The sequence below is a fragment of the Oncorhynchus mykiss genome, chromosome 21 (genome assembly GCF_057628025.1).
Source record: "Oncorhynchus mykiss isolate SJ-2025 chromosome 21, ASM5762802v1, whole genome shotgun sequence".
Classification (NCBI taxonomy): Eukaryota; Metazoa; Chordata; class Actinopteri; order Salmoniformes; family Salmonidae; genus Oncorhynchus; species Oncorhynchus mykiss.
Genome location: NC_143042.1, coordinates 30,365,920 through 30,379,160, shown reverse-complemented (window position 1 = coordinate 30,379,160; position 13,241 = coordinate 30,365,920). Strand labels below are relative to the sequence as shown.

The following is a 13,241-nucleotide window of genomic DNA, read 5'->3' as shown; positions in this document are numbered from 1 at the left end:
CTGTCCAGCGCTGTCGGAGCCCTCCTCCTCTCCAGCGCTGTCGGAGTCTCCCGCCTGTTTAGCGCTGTTAGAGCCTTCCTTCTCTACAGCGCTGCCGGAGTCTCCCGCCTGTTCAGAACTGCCAGTTTGCAAAGAGCTGCCAGTTAGCATAGAGCTGCCAGTTAGCATAGAGCTGCCAGTTAGCATAGAGCTGCCAGTTAGCATAGAGCTGCCAGTCTGCAAGGAGCTGCCAGTCTGCAAGGAGCTGCCAGTCTGCAAGGAGCTGCCAGTCTGCAAGGAGCTGCCAGTCTGCAAGGAGCTGCCAGTCTGCATAGAGCTGCCAGTCTGCAAGGAGCTGCCTGTCTGCAAGGAGCCGCCAGAGCTGCCTGTCTGCAGGATGCCGCCAAAGCTGCCAGTCTGCAAGGAGCCGCCAGAGCTGCCTGTCTGCAAGGAGCCGCCAGAGCTGCCAGTTAGCATGGAGCAGCCAGGGCCGCCAGTCAGTATGGAGCAGCCAGGGCCGCCAGTCAGCATGGAGCAGCCAGGGCCGCCAGTCAGCATGGAGCAGCCAGGGCCGCCAGTCAGCATGGAGCAGCCAGGGCCGCCAGTCAGCATGGAGCAGCCAGTCAGCATGGAGCAGCCAGAGCAGCCAGTCAGCATGGAGCAGCCAGAGCTGCCAGTCAGCATGGAGCAGCCAGTCAGCATGGAGCAGCCAGAGCTGCCAGTCAGCATGGAGCAGCCAGTCAGCATGGAGCAGCCAGAGCTGCCAGTCGACCAGACTCTCCCAGATCTGCCAGTCGACCAGACTCTCCCAGATCTGCCAGTCGACCAGACTCTCCCAGATCTGCCAGTCGACCAGACTCTCCCAGATCTGCCAGTCGACCAGACTCTCCCAGATCTGCCAGTCGACCAGACTCTCCCAGATCTGCCAGTCGACCAGACTCTCCCAGATCTGCCAGTCGACCAGACTCTCCCAGATCTGCCAGTCGACCAGACTCTCCCAGATCTGCCAGTCGACCAGACTCTCCCAGATCTGCCAGTCGACCAGACTCTCCCAGATCTGCCAGTCGACCAGACTCTTCCAGATCTGCCAGTCGACCAGACTCTTCCAGATCTGCCAGTCGACCAGACTCTTCCAGATCTGCCAGTCGACCAGACTCTTCCAGATCTGCCAGTCGACCAGACTCTTCCAGATCTGCCAGTCGACCAGACTCTTCCAGATCTGCCAGTCGACCAGACTCTTCCAGATCTGCCAGTCAGCCAGGATCTGCTAGATCCTACTACCTGCCTGGGCTTCCTCTCAGTGCTGAGCTTCCTCTCAGTGCTGAGCGTCCTTTCAGTGCTGAGCTACCCATCAGTCCCGAGCTACCTCTGTCCCGAGCTGTCCCTCTGTCCCGAGCGGTCATTAAGGAGGGTAACCTATCTAGGGACGCAAGGGAGGTGGACTAAAACGATTATGGAGTGGGGTCCACGTCCAGCGCCAGAGCCGCCACCGCGGACAGATGCCCACCCAGACCCTCCCCTATAGGTTCAGGTTTTGCGGCCGGAGTCCGCACCTTGGGGGGGGGGGGTACTGTCACACCCTGACCATAGTTTACTTTGTATATTTCTATGTTGTGGTTGGTCAGGGTGTGATCTGAGTGGGCATTCTATGTTACATGTCTAGTTTGTCTAGTTCTATGTTAGGCCTGATATGGTTCTCAATCAGAGGCAGGTGTTCGTCATTGTCTCTGATTGGGAACCATATTTAGGTAGCCTGGGTTTCACTGTGTGTTTGTGGGTGATTGTTCCTGTCTATGTGTTTTTCACCAGATACGCTGTTTTAGGTTTTCGTTACGTTCATCACGTTCTTTATTTTGTAGTGTTTGCATTGATTCGTGTTTTACGTTTGTTCATTAAAACATGGATCGCAATCTACACGCTGCATTTTGGTCCGACTCTCCTTCTCATACGGAAAACCGTTACACAGGTGAAAGCTTTGATCCCTTTTTAATCACATTTTAAATCCACTTCAAATCAGTGTAGATGAAGGGTAGGAGACAGGTTAAAGAATACCTTTTAAGCCTTGAGACAATTGAGACATGGATTGTGTCTGTGTGGCAAGACAAAAAGATTGAAGTGTCTTTGAAAGGGGTATGGTAATAGGAACACTGTTTGTGGGGGGGGGTTCCGAATATTTGTTTTACTCGGTATATATATTATTTGAATCAGGCGCTTTTGTTGGATGGATGATCTCTTTGTTTTTATTTGAGAAGTGACTTTATTCCTCTGTAGTAATGAATACCTCTGACTCACTCACTCTCTCCCTCTACTCCTCAACCTGAATCACTTAATCCTCTTCCCCTCTCTTTCCTCATCCATCCTTCCTCTCTGCCCCAACTCTCACCCATCCCCCCTCTCTCCCACCTGGACTCCTCTCTCCCTCTGCTCTCCCTCTGTAGAATAATGTACTACAGCAACCATTATGCTCTGTATTCTCTATCTGGTTTTTATCTTATTAAAGACGTTCCTGAATCTTACACTATGGTGTCCCGTCTCCTTATTAATACAGCCTACTCTCTCCCTTCTTCTTCTTCACCCCCCTTCTTCCCTTCATCCAGTTATGATCCTCTCCCTAGCTGCAGCCATGAGCAGTGGTGGCCTTCCCCAGAACACTACTTCCTCTGCAACCTTTGATCCCTCATCCCTGGACCCCTGGCTTGACCCTTACCCTGACCTCCCTGGGGTCAACTCCTCCTCCGCAGTCCCCGTCCGCACCTCCACATCTGACCTTGATCTACGACCTCTGACCTCACCCCAGGTTAGTCATGATGTCATCAAGTTTTGTGAACATAAACGTACTGGTTGACTTTATAGCTTTAAAAAAATGTTGCTGACTATGTTAAGTGACTTTGGGAATTTTGAAAACGTATTACTATTATTGTTGTCATAAACAGGATGTCAGCCCATGGGACGTGGCATTATGTGTCACAGGAACCCTCATCTCCTGTGAGAATGCTCTGGTCATTGCTGTCCTGTTCTACACGCCGACCCTTCGAGCTCCTATGTTCATCCTGATTGGTTCGCTGGCGTTCGCCGACCTCCTGGCGGGTCTCGGACTCATCCTAAACTTTGTCTTCATCTATCTGGTCAAGGGAGAGGTCGTGACCTTGGTTTCCACGGGGATACTTATCGTGGCGTTCTCTGCGTCCATTTTGAATATCCTGGCGATCACTGTGGACAGGTATGGTGACGTTGTATTTCTCTTTATGTTGTATTTCTGATTGCTATAATTGCAGCGATGCAACTATGTTTTGGAATTCTGAGTGTATCAGTTCTCACTAAGATGAAAACATGGACTGGACTAAAGTAATCAGTTATCAGTATGAGTTAAACATGTTTTGGAATAGTGAGTGTGCCAGTGAAAACATGGACTGGACTCACAGTAATGTTCACTCCATTACAGGTACCTGTCGCTGTACAACGCGTTGACCTATCACACCGAACGGACTGTCCTCTTCACGTACCTGGTAATAGGGCTCATCTGGTTGGTGGGTCTGATCCTTGGAGTCCTCCCTGCCCTCGGGTGGAACTGTCTAGACGACGAAACGACTTGTAGCATATGCCGACCAGTCACGAAATCCAACGCCGTTGCACTCGCCATCTTCTTCCTATTGGTCTTCGCAGTCATGATGCAACTCTACCTGCAGATCTGTAGGATTGCGTTCCGACATGCTCAGCAAATCGCAGTCCAACATCAATTCATCGCCATTTCCACGACCAAAGGAGTCCAGACACTCTCTGTGATTCTCTGCGCTTTCGCTATGTGTTGGTTGCCGTTCGCAATGTATTCTATAGTGGCGGACTCGAGTTATCCTATAATATATACATACGCCACTGTGCTGCCGGCGGCGTGTAATTCAGTTATAAATCCAATTATATACGCTTTCAGGAACCCGGATATACAGAAGGGGTTGTGGTTGGCGTGCTGTGGGTGTGTCCCGTCAAATTTGAGTCTCAGACCGAGGGCGAGGACCTCCAGTGATGTATAGGGACTGAACATACAGAAAGTTTGATTAACTGGCCCAGAGCGTGTGGAGGATGTTGCCAGGCCAACGGGGAGATGGGAATGTCAAGCCCCGGAGAAGGGCTTCTGGCTGCGACCCCTCCAATCTCTCCCTCCCACCATACATCCAGTGATGTAGAGGTAGGGGTGTTTGGGTCGTCAGAGGAAGGGGATCCCCCCTCCTCCCCCCTTTCTCTAGGGGTGTGTTGACGTCAAGGCAAGATGGCACCCCTTCTCGAACCTCTGACGATGTATAGGGTGTGGGGTGTGGTGAGGTCAAGGTTCAAAGGTGACTAACAAGGCAAGGTCGACCCCCTCTTAGGACCTCCAGTCTCCAACAATGTCTAGGTTTGGGGTACGGTGACGTCAGAACAGGGTGGCAAGGAGAAATGTGGCCCAGTCCACACCTCACCTGCCTAGGGCTGAGACCAGTGTTGGGTGGCAGGTGTGGCTCCCCCTAGACATACGTTGAGGAGGCATGGACTGGACTGAGAAGGTCTGGGATGCATTACCCTGGGTCTAGCCCTACCCAAGCTCACTGGATAGAGATGGTAGTAGTGGACTGTGACTGTGTGTGGGGCTAAGGTGAAACACTTATAGGCCTCTACAATGCTTCTAGCTCATAAGGTGAGCATTAGTAGTAGAGAGCCTAGTAGGAGTTGGTTAGAAGATGATAAGGAGTCTTCATAAACACAAGATGAGCTAACTCACTTATGATGAGCAAACTAGCCGACCATGGTAATGTGTGTTAGGGGTACTAGAGAAAACCTCAAGGGTACTAGAACCTTGAGGTTTTCAGTGAGGTGTCATTTGAGAGATTCTTTAAAGCTAGACTCCTTAGTTGCTACATCCATTTTTGGACTTACAAATGACTGATATATACCCATTGGTTATTGAAGAATATAACTTATAAATGCCTCATGAGCATGTATCAACTGTCATACATTGTCATTGTTTTATTTAAGGATTCTAGCTTTAAACTATCCTGCTTAAGCTGTCATGCCCCAAGGATCGTGTTGCAAATGATGACTATAACCGGCATTAGAACACCAATAACAATTGTTAGATCCAAGTCACAAGGCTACACAAACAAACAAACAAACAAACAAACAAACAAACAAACAAACAAAACCAATATGAAGTCTGATTCATGTTTAACCTTAAAGAAAAAACACATTTTTAGAAAAGCCCAAACTTTTAAAACATTCCCTTGTTTCCCATTGCTATCAACACAAAACAAACCATTCAACAAACCTACATTCAGGAGGTATAAAAATAGAATAAAAGTACTAGAATTCCTAGAAATCAAAATTTTCTATGGTTATCATCATGGCGAGAAATGCATCTAAAACATTCTAAACCTGTTTCAGCACCATGGACCTAGCAAATCTAGCCACTATCACCAAGCAACGAGAGCTCATTTCAGCACCATGGATAGCGATCGGGGAACCAATGCTCAGAGTCCCTACTAGCCACTGATGTAAGGTCAGTTTTGTGTTTTCCCATTTATTGGTTAAAGTTAGAATTCAGGAAGTGTAATCTGATCCAAAATCCCTGTCTAAGCCAAGGGAAATTCTACCCTTGGAGCCAGCTATTCAGACCGTTGTTTTCACACAGTTCGTATGTTGTAGGGTTTAATCATGTATTATAAAACAGCCGTGGCGTTGAGAGAACGAGGGAGCACAGGCCCATGATTTTTAGATTAACAGGATCTTCCCAGGCAGACAGCGAGAGAGAGATGACAATATGTGTGTGTCACAGCCGACGACTCGTGTTTGCAGAAGCTTTGGTCGGGTTCCGTAATGATGTGATGGGTTCTACCTTTCAAAATTTTGCGAAGGGTTCTAAATGATAGCAGATGTAGATGACCATTGGAGGCATCTGTCATATCTATCAGTTAGCTTATTAGAATAGTGTGACATGCAATCATAACAATTAATACACATCTGAATTAAATGTATTATTTGACATCATTAATGGAGTTAAATTTGAATTTAAACTAGGCCTATTGAAAACTTAGTATATGTAGGTTTTAAAGCCTTGATTGAGCCAGAAAAGTTAAACAATAATGATTGATCAACATCCATCTGTCAACCGACAATGTAAACAGTATATTGATTATCCATCATGTCAGATGAACAGACATCGATCCAAATCCGATAGGGTGTCTATCAATAAGATGGCGATGCATGGACGACACAGCACTAGACAACAACAGAACACCAGAACCTTTCCTGAAACACAAAACCAACATTCCGTTACATAGGTTCCGTTACATAGGTTCCATATTCATTATGTTATTGGCCTATATATCCCTCATTTCCCCTCTCCAGATCTAGGTCTCTACACAAGTTTCAAACCACATGCTCCCACTCGGCTCTACATCTCTGGATGTCTGCAATAGAGGGAAGCTGGCGTGTCATAGCCACCCTCGGGAAGACTCAATGGCGCAGCGTGTTAATAACGACCAAGATACACTATACAAGCTGTAACTCGCCTAGCTTCACCCTGATGTGGGTGCTAACAAGCTAGCAAGCATGCTCATTAGTGCTAGGTATCAACAGCCATTGTCACCCAATCCAGTAGGGGCTGGAAGTTACAATGAGCTGGAAGCGGGGTCACTCACGCCGCAGTGTGGCGTATAAAGTTGAGCTTTCCCCATCTTTAGTCCCGCCCTGTGCTCAACAGTCCCCCGTTCACTCTTCTTCTCTTCACTCTCCTTATATTGAAAATGAATGGGAAGCCATTGTTACACCGCACGGTGCTGTCTCTAGTGTATCCAGGTCATAAGGTTTTGATAGGTGAGCCGCCAGGTGCGACGCGGTAGGGTAATGTGACCCGTGTTCACACATCGATAGTTTCACACACACACACAGATTATACTGAGGTTAGTTTCTCATGAAAGGGTAGCTTGTAGTTGTAGGCTAACCCGCTGATATGCATAGGCCCTTAGTGATGGTGATAGCGGTGTGGTAAGATTGTAGGATAGTAATACTGTGTCATAATACCTTGAAATGGCTTCCTTTCATTGTCTCCTTTCTTGCATAAGCTCGGATAGGTGAAAGTCTATGGATAGGTGGTTAGTAAGGAGAGGAGACGAGGAGAGGAAGCGAATTAAGACTATTAAGATGTAGCCCAAACTGTAAAGAAAACAGATGTCCTTTTCCCTCCATGACTTCTGATACTGGAGCGTATGTGAAAAGACTTGCTACATTAAGGTGAAGAGACGAGGAGAGGAAGCAAATCAATACTATTAGGATGTAGCCCCTAACTCCGAATTAAACAGAAATTGAGATGACACTTTCTTTAAAAAATCTTTCTGATTAGCAAACATGTTTGTTTGTCATCTCACAACTATGATTTTGCAACTGTATCCACTGTACTGTAAAAACGACAACAATTGTAAAAGACTACTGTGGCCTGTGAGATGTGCCAGCCATTGGGTCTATCTATCGGTCAATGGAGAGCTGGCTGTCTTATGAGGGTAAGAGTTTTGCCTCTAGAGCATGGTGTTTAAAAATGACTAAATGAAGGCAAATTGTACAGAAAGATTTGGATATTCTCAATGAGTCATCGCCACTTTTCAAGTGTATTACACGATTCCACGCTTTTACTGAAGAGAAAACGTATCAAAACAAATAACAAAAAATATAACAAACAACTCACAAAATGGCACACATACAGGACTGGAGAACTTCTTTATAAAATGATAATGTCATTTTTCTACATTGTAAAGTGGTGTTTTTTAACAATGGTTTTCTATTCAGCGGGATTGACGACCAAAAACAATCACATGCTTTCGCGGTTAGCCTGTGTCCCAAATGGCACCCGATTCCTTATATATAGTGCACTATGGGCCCTGCAAAGTAGTGCACTGCTAGCTACAATCGAGAGAGAGTGTTAACTGGACCTAAATGCAGAGAGAATCTATTCAAATCAAACTCTCACTACCTTAAACTTTCAATAATCAAAAATAGACATAAATATTGGTTAGCATATATCAACAAAAACATTTTTTTGACCACCATATGACTGATTATAAATCGAGATATGTATTACCTGCTTGTGTCAGCCTTTAAATGCACAAGACAACAGATGTATATTGGGGTCTGCTGTGTACTCCTCTCTCTTGGGGTGTATTAACTAAGACCATTAAACAGAACCAAACAGAAGCAGAAGCAAACGGCGATGGACCAACTTGAATTTGTTTTTGTTGCAAGACATTTTACGTTTGAAGTAAAACATTTCAGCTACAAAGCATTTTGCTACCATTTCTGACTTAATGAATACACCCCTGGTCACTCTCTGATGGAAACGTGCATAACCACTGTGGTGAACACTCAAAACTCTGTGTTCTTATGTGAGGTGCGTCCTCCGATGTCATTGAATCCCATTTGTGAATATACCACTCTGTCATCCCTGTAGAACGGGGGTGGGACTACCTAGCACCGTGTGTGTGTGTCTGTCACCCCCTGGTTCATATTGCCAATACTGTATTGTAATGTGATGTAACAAAAAACAGACACTGTAAACAGGAGATGGTCAGGCTCATTTCCTGGAGGGCTGCAGCACACCTGTGGCCTGTTCATTTGGGATTTGGGCACGCAACGGAAGACATTATAAAACCCCTTGCAAACGTCCAGGTAGTTCCTTCTAGTTTCAGTCCATTTTCTTCCATTTGGTGCCTAAGGATCACGACCCAGCTGATCCTCATCCTTGACTTTAAATTAGTGTCATTATTTACACATGGGAAAGCATGTGTGAGCACTTTATAGCCAATCATTGACGCTAATTTGTTAATTGGTCAATTGGTCAATTAACTGAGGAATGAAAACTACAGCAGACACTGTGGCCCTCCAGGATAAAAGCTTCCCTTTCTTATTCATAAACACATCAAGATGGGCCACACATATTGCTGTAGGCATACCTTTATAATCGAATCAAATTGTAGTAGTCACATGCGCCCGAATACAACAGGTGTAGTAGACCTTACTGTGAAATTCTTCTTTATGAGTCCCTAACCCTTAACAATGCAGTTTTGAAAAATACAGATAAAAATAAGTAAAAGTAACAAGTAATTAAAGAGCAGCAGTAAAATTACAATAGCGAGACTATATACATGGGGGTATCGGTACAGAGTCAATGAGCTGGGTCACCGGTAGTTAGGTAGAGTTATTAAAATGACTATGCATTGATAATAACAGAGAACAGCAACAGTGTAAAAGGGGGGGGGGGGGAATGCAAATAGTCCGGGTAGCCATTTGATTAGATGTTCAGGAGTCTTGGGGGTAGAAGCTGTTTAGTAGCCTCTTGGACCTAGATTTGGCGTTCCGGTACTGCTTGCCTTGCGGTAGCAGAGAGAACAGTCTACGACTAAGGTGGCTGGAGTCTTTGACCATTTTTAGGGCCTTCCTCTGACACCGCCTGGTATAGAGGTCCTGGATGGCAGGAAGCTTGGCCCCATGGATGTACTGGGCCGTTCGCACTACCCTCTGTAGTACCTTTCGGTCGGAGGCCGAGCAGTTGCCATACCAGGCAGTGATGCAACCATTCAGGATGCTCTCGATGGTGCAGCTGTAGAACCTGTTGAGGATCTGAGGACCCATGCCAAATCTTTTCAGTCTCCCGAGGGGGAATAGGTTTTGTTATGCCCTCTTCACGACTGTCTTGGTGTTATTGGACCATGTTAGTTTGTTGTTGATGTGGACCCCAAGGAACTTGAAGCTCTCAACCTGCTCCACTGCAGCCCCGTCGATGAGAATGGGAGCGTGCTCGGTCCTCTTTTTCCTGTAGTCCACAATCATCTCCTTTTTCTTGATCACGTTGAAGGACAGGTTGTTGTCCTGGCACCACACAGCCAGGTCTCTGACCTCCTCCCTATAGACTGTCTCGTCGTTGTCGGTGATCAGGCCTACCATTGTTGTGTCATCGGCAAGCTTAATGATGGTGTTGGAGTTGTGCCTGGCCGTGCAGACATGAGTGAAATAGATTATATGAATTATCTTTCTATAGGCTCAACACAATCTCTTCAGGAGGGAAAAGGAGTGTGGTTGTTTTCTTATGCAATGCTGTACAGAAACGTATATTTTTTATATTCGTCGTCAGGGCATGAGTTTTAACAAACATGGTTGTTACAGTGTGTGCGACGTGTGTGTGTGGGTGTGCGTGTGTTTGTATTATCAATGGTCAAAATAATTTTCTTGAAACTGTGTGTTGAATTATGCTAAAAAGTGCCATACTTCTTACCTATTACTGGTGTCTTATTTTGGTTGATGTATTACATGTATTGATCTTGTGTGTGTTTGTCTCATGTATTTCAAGGTAAATGCATTCACGAGCTATGAAAAAAACACGACAGCCTATCACGAGCTATGAAATAACATGATAGCCTATCACCAGCCATGAAAAAACGTTACAGCCTATCACGTTTGATCTCGTGTACAGATGATATAGAAAAGACAAGAGCACTAAAACCAAACTGATCTAGGATCAGCTACCCTCCCTGTCTCTCCCCAACAGAAACATAAACCATAGGAGGGAAGAAACAAAAGCTGATCTAGGATCTTACCCCACCCCACCCCAATCCCTACCTAACCATAGGAGAAGAGAGCACTGAAAAATTACCTTCAAAAATATGAGCTAAATATGAGTTAAGAAAAACTGCAATCGAGGACCTTTGTGGCAGCAAAAATTGCCAAGAGTATATTTATCGGTGCTCTGTGAACAACAATGTGGAATACAGGAAGTACCTAAACTCATAGGCAATATTCACCAGAGTAGAGCAAACACATTAACTTGCCATTCTGAGAGCACATTGCCAAAAAAGACACATCAATAGGCCTAATTAAGATACAAAACAATCTTAATTGAGCCATTATACAGAGAACAGAAAAAGCAAGATGGACTTACATAAAAATAAGAAGAAAAAAAGGGGGGGAAGCAGGAATGAACGTCACACTGTCTATCTGGTTACAGGTGACGTCATTGCTGAGAAGAGAAGAGAGGAAAAGGTCATTTCAAAGACACGTTCTGCCTGCTTCCCAAATTGAACCCTAACCCCTATATAGTGCACTACATTTGATCAGGACCCACATAGGGCTCTAGTCAAAAGTAGTGCACTACATAGGAAATAGGGTGCCAACGTAGTGCACTATATAGGGAATAGGGTGCAAAAGTAGTGCAATACATAGGTGCCATGTCAGACTGTGCTCCTCTCTCTGTAACATTTCACAAATCCTACCCAGAAATAAATCTGTCTCCAAACTATAAATAGCAAGCTGAAAGTGATGTTTACCCCCTGAGCAACTTGAAAATCCTCTCATTGCTCCATTAGACAAGAAGCGTCTCTCTCTCTCTGTCTCTCTCTCCCCCCCCTCTCCCCTTCATGCCCAGCCTACCTGCCTTTCTCCTCCTCCTCTCTCCTTCTTTCTTTCTCTCTGACAGATCTGAGAATAATGTAAAGCTGGATTCTGTTTCGAATGCTTTTGCTGCTTTACAAATGAACCCCACTAAACCTAAGCCACCTGCACTCATGAGAAAATGTGTGTGTGTGAAGTGCTTTCAGCACTTGGAGAAGCATTATAAATCCCATTCATGAAAACGTTAGAACATTTTAAAACGTAATGTTGGGCTATTTTCTCCCTCTGTCACCCCTTTCACTAAGATAATGTATATAGCAGTACCTGAGAGCTAAACTTCACTGGGACCATGTATGGCCTTCACAGATTAAACAGTGTTTATGGTGCATTATCGTTGTTTCTTGGGGTGAATCCTAACTTCCACAAGTTTTCACTTAGTCATGCATTGCTGTCAACCGGTGACTAAGTGAAAATGCAACTTATGTAAGTGGAAGTTAGGATTTGTCCCTCATAGACTAAGGAAGTCAGGCCCTGAGCGAAGGATGTGATTGGTTGATGATACTGTGATGTAACACAGCTAACATCTTGTTGTTGTTCTTACTGGCTATGTCCCAAATGACTCCCTGTCTCCAATAGAGAGCAATAGTAAAATGGCGTCTTTTTGTAGGCACTAACTCCGCGAGGGACAAAGCCTATGGGTAAATTAATGGAGTTTTGGATAAATGCTGAAAATGTGGTCTGTGGTAAACACAGGCTTAGATCTTATCCCTTTTGTTCTATGAGATAATCATTTTCATCAGCTTATGCCACTTTTTGTGAATTTTGAAGCATTAGACTATGTGGGGAATAGGGTGTCATTTGTGACACAGCCCAAATCATGTTTTTAGTTTCTTCTTTGTATTGTGAAATATCAATGTGATGATGACAAAGTACAATGCACTTCATGGTTGTCTTCCAAATGGCACCCTATTCCCTATATACTGCACTACTAATTACCAGAGCCTTATGGGCCCTGGTCAAAAGTAGTGCACTACATAGGTAATAGGGTGCCATTTGGGATGCAATTTATGAGCGAGACAAGTTACACATTGCACTATAAGTGTTGAATGTATAATAATACTAATATTGCCGACAAATGATTTATTTTTCCTATTGCAAATAAATTCAAGAAATCGAACAGAAAAAAAAAAACAGTGACAGTAATTTGCCAAATAAACTGAATAAATATGAAAGAAGCAAAATAATTTTTGTGTGCTTGTTGCGTCGCTCTCTTGCACGTTTCACTGTCTGTTGGGTCGAGTGCGTGTGTGTGCAGATAGTGTAGAATATCTTGTTTGTGTACGTGTGGGAGAGAGTATGTGTATGACATGTGCCTCCGTGTCTCTGAGCATGTCCTACGAGTGATGATGATATACATGTGCCTTCAGAAAGTTCACACACCCCTTGAGTTTTTCCACATTTTGTTGTGTTACAGCCTGAATTTAAAATGGATTATATGTAGATTTTGTGTTACTGGCCTACACACAATAACCCATAATGTCAAAGTGGAATAATGTTTAGAAATGTTTATAAATGAATTACAAATGAAAAGCTGAAATGTCTTCAGTAAATAAGTGTTCAACACCTTTGTTATGGCAAGCCTAAATATGTTCAGGAGTAAAAAATGTGCTTAACAAGTCACATAATAGGTTGCATGGACTCACTCTGTGTGCAATGATAGTGTTTAACATGATTTTTGAATGACTCCCTCATCTCTATACCCCACACATACAATTAATTATCTGTTAGGTCCCTCAGTCGAGCAGTGAATTTCAAACACAGATTCAACCACGAAGACCAGGGAGTTTTCCAATTCCTCGCAA

At 44.7% G+C, this 13,241-nt stretch overlaps 1 protein-coding gene across 1 annotated transcript; it reads left to right on the top strand.

The window, feature by feature from the left end:
* Positions 1-1,933: 1,933 nt before the first annotated feature.
* On the top strand, positions 1,934-12,570 carry gpr185b (G protein-coupled receptor 185 b). The gene is made up of 3 exons (XM_090214373.1): positions 1,934-2,776; positions 2,913-3,199; positions 3,422-12,570. Exons 1-3 carry the CDS (start codon positions 2,441-2,443, stop codon positions 4,005-4,007), a joined length of 1,209 nt encoding a protein of 402 aa, XP_090070499.1. The 5' UTR covers positions 1,934-2,440; the 3' UTR covers positions 4,008-12,570.
* The last annotated feature ends 671 nt before the right edge of the window (positions 12,571-13,241 follow it).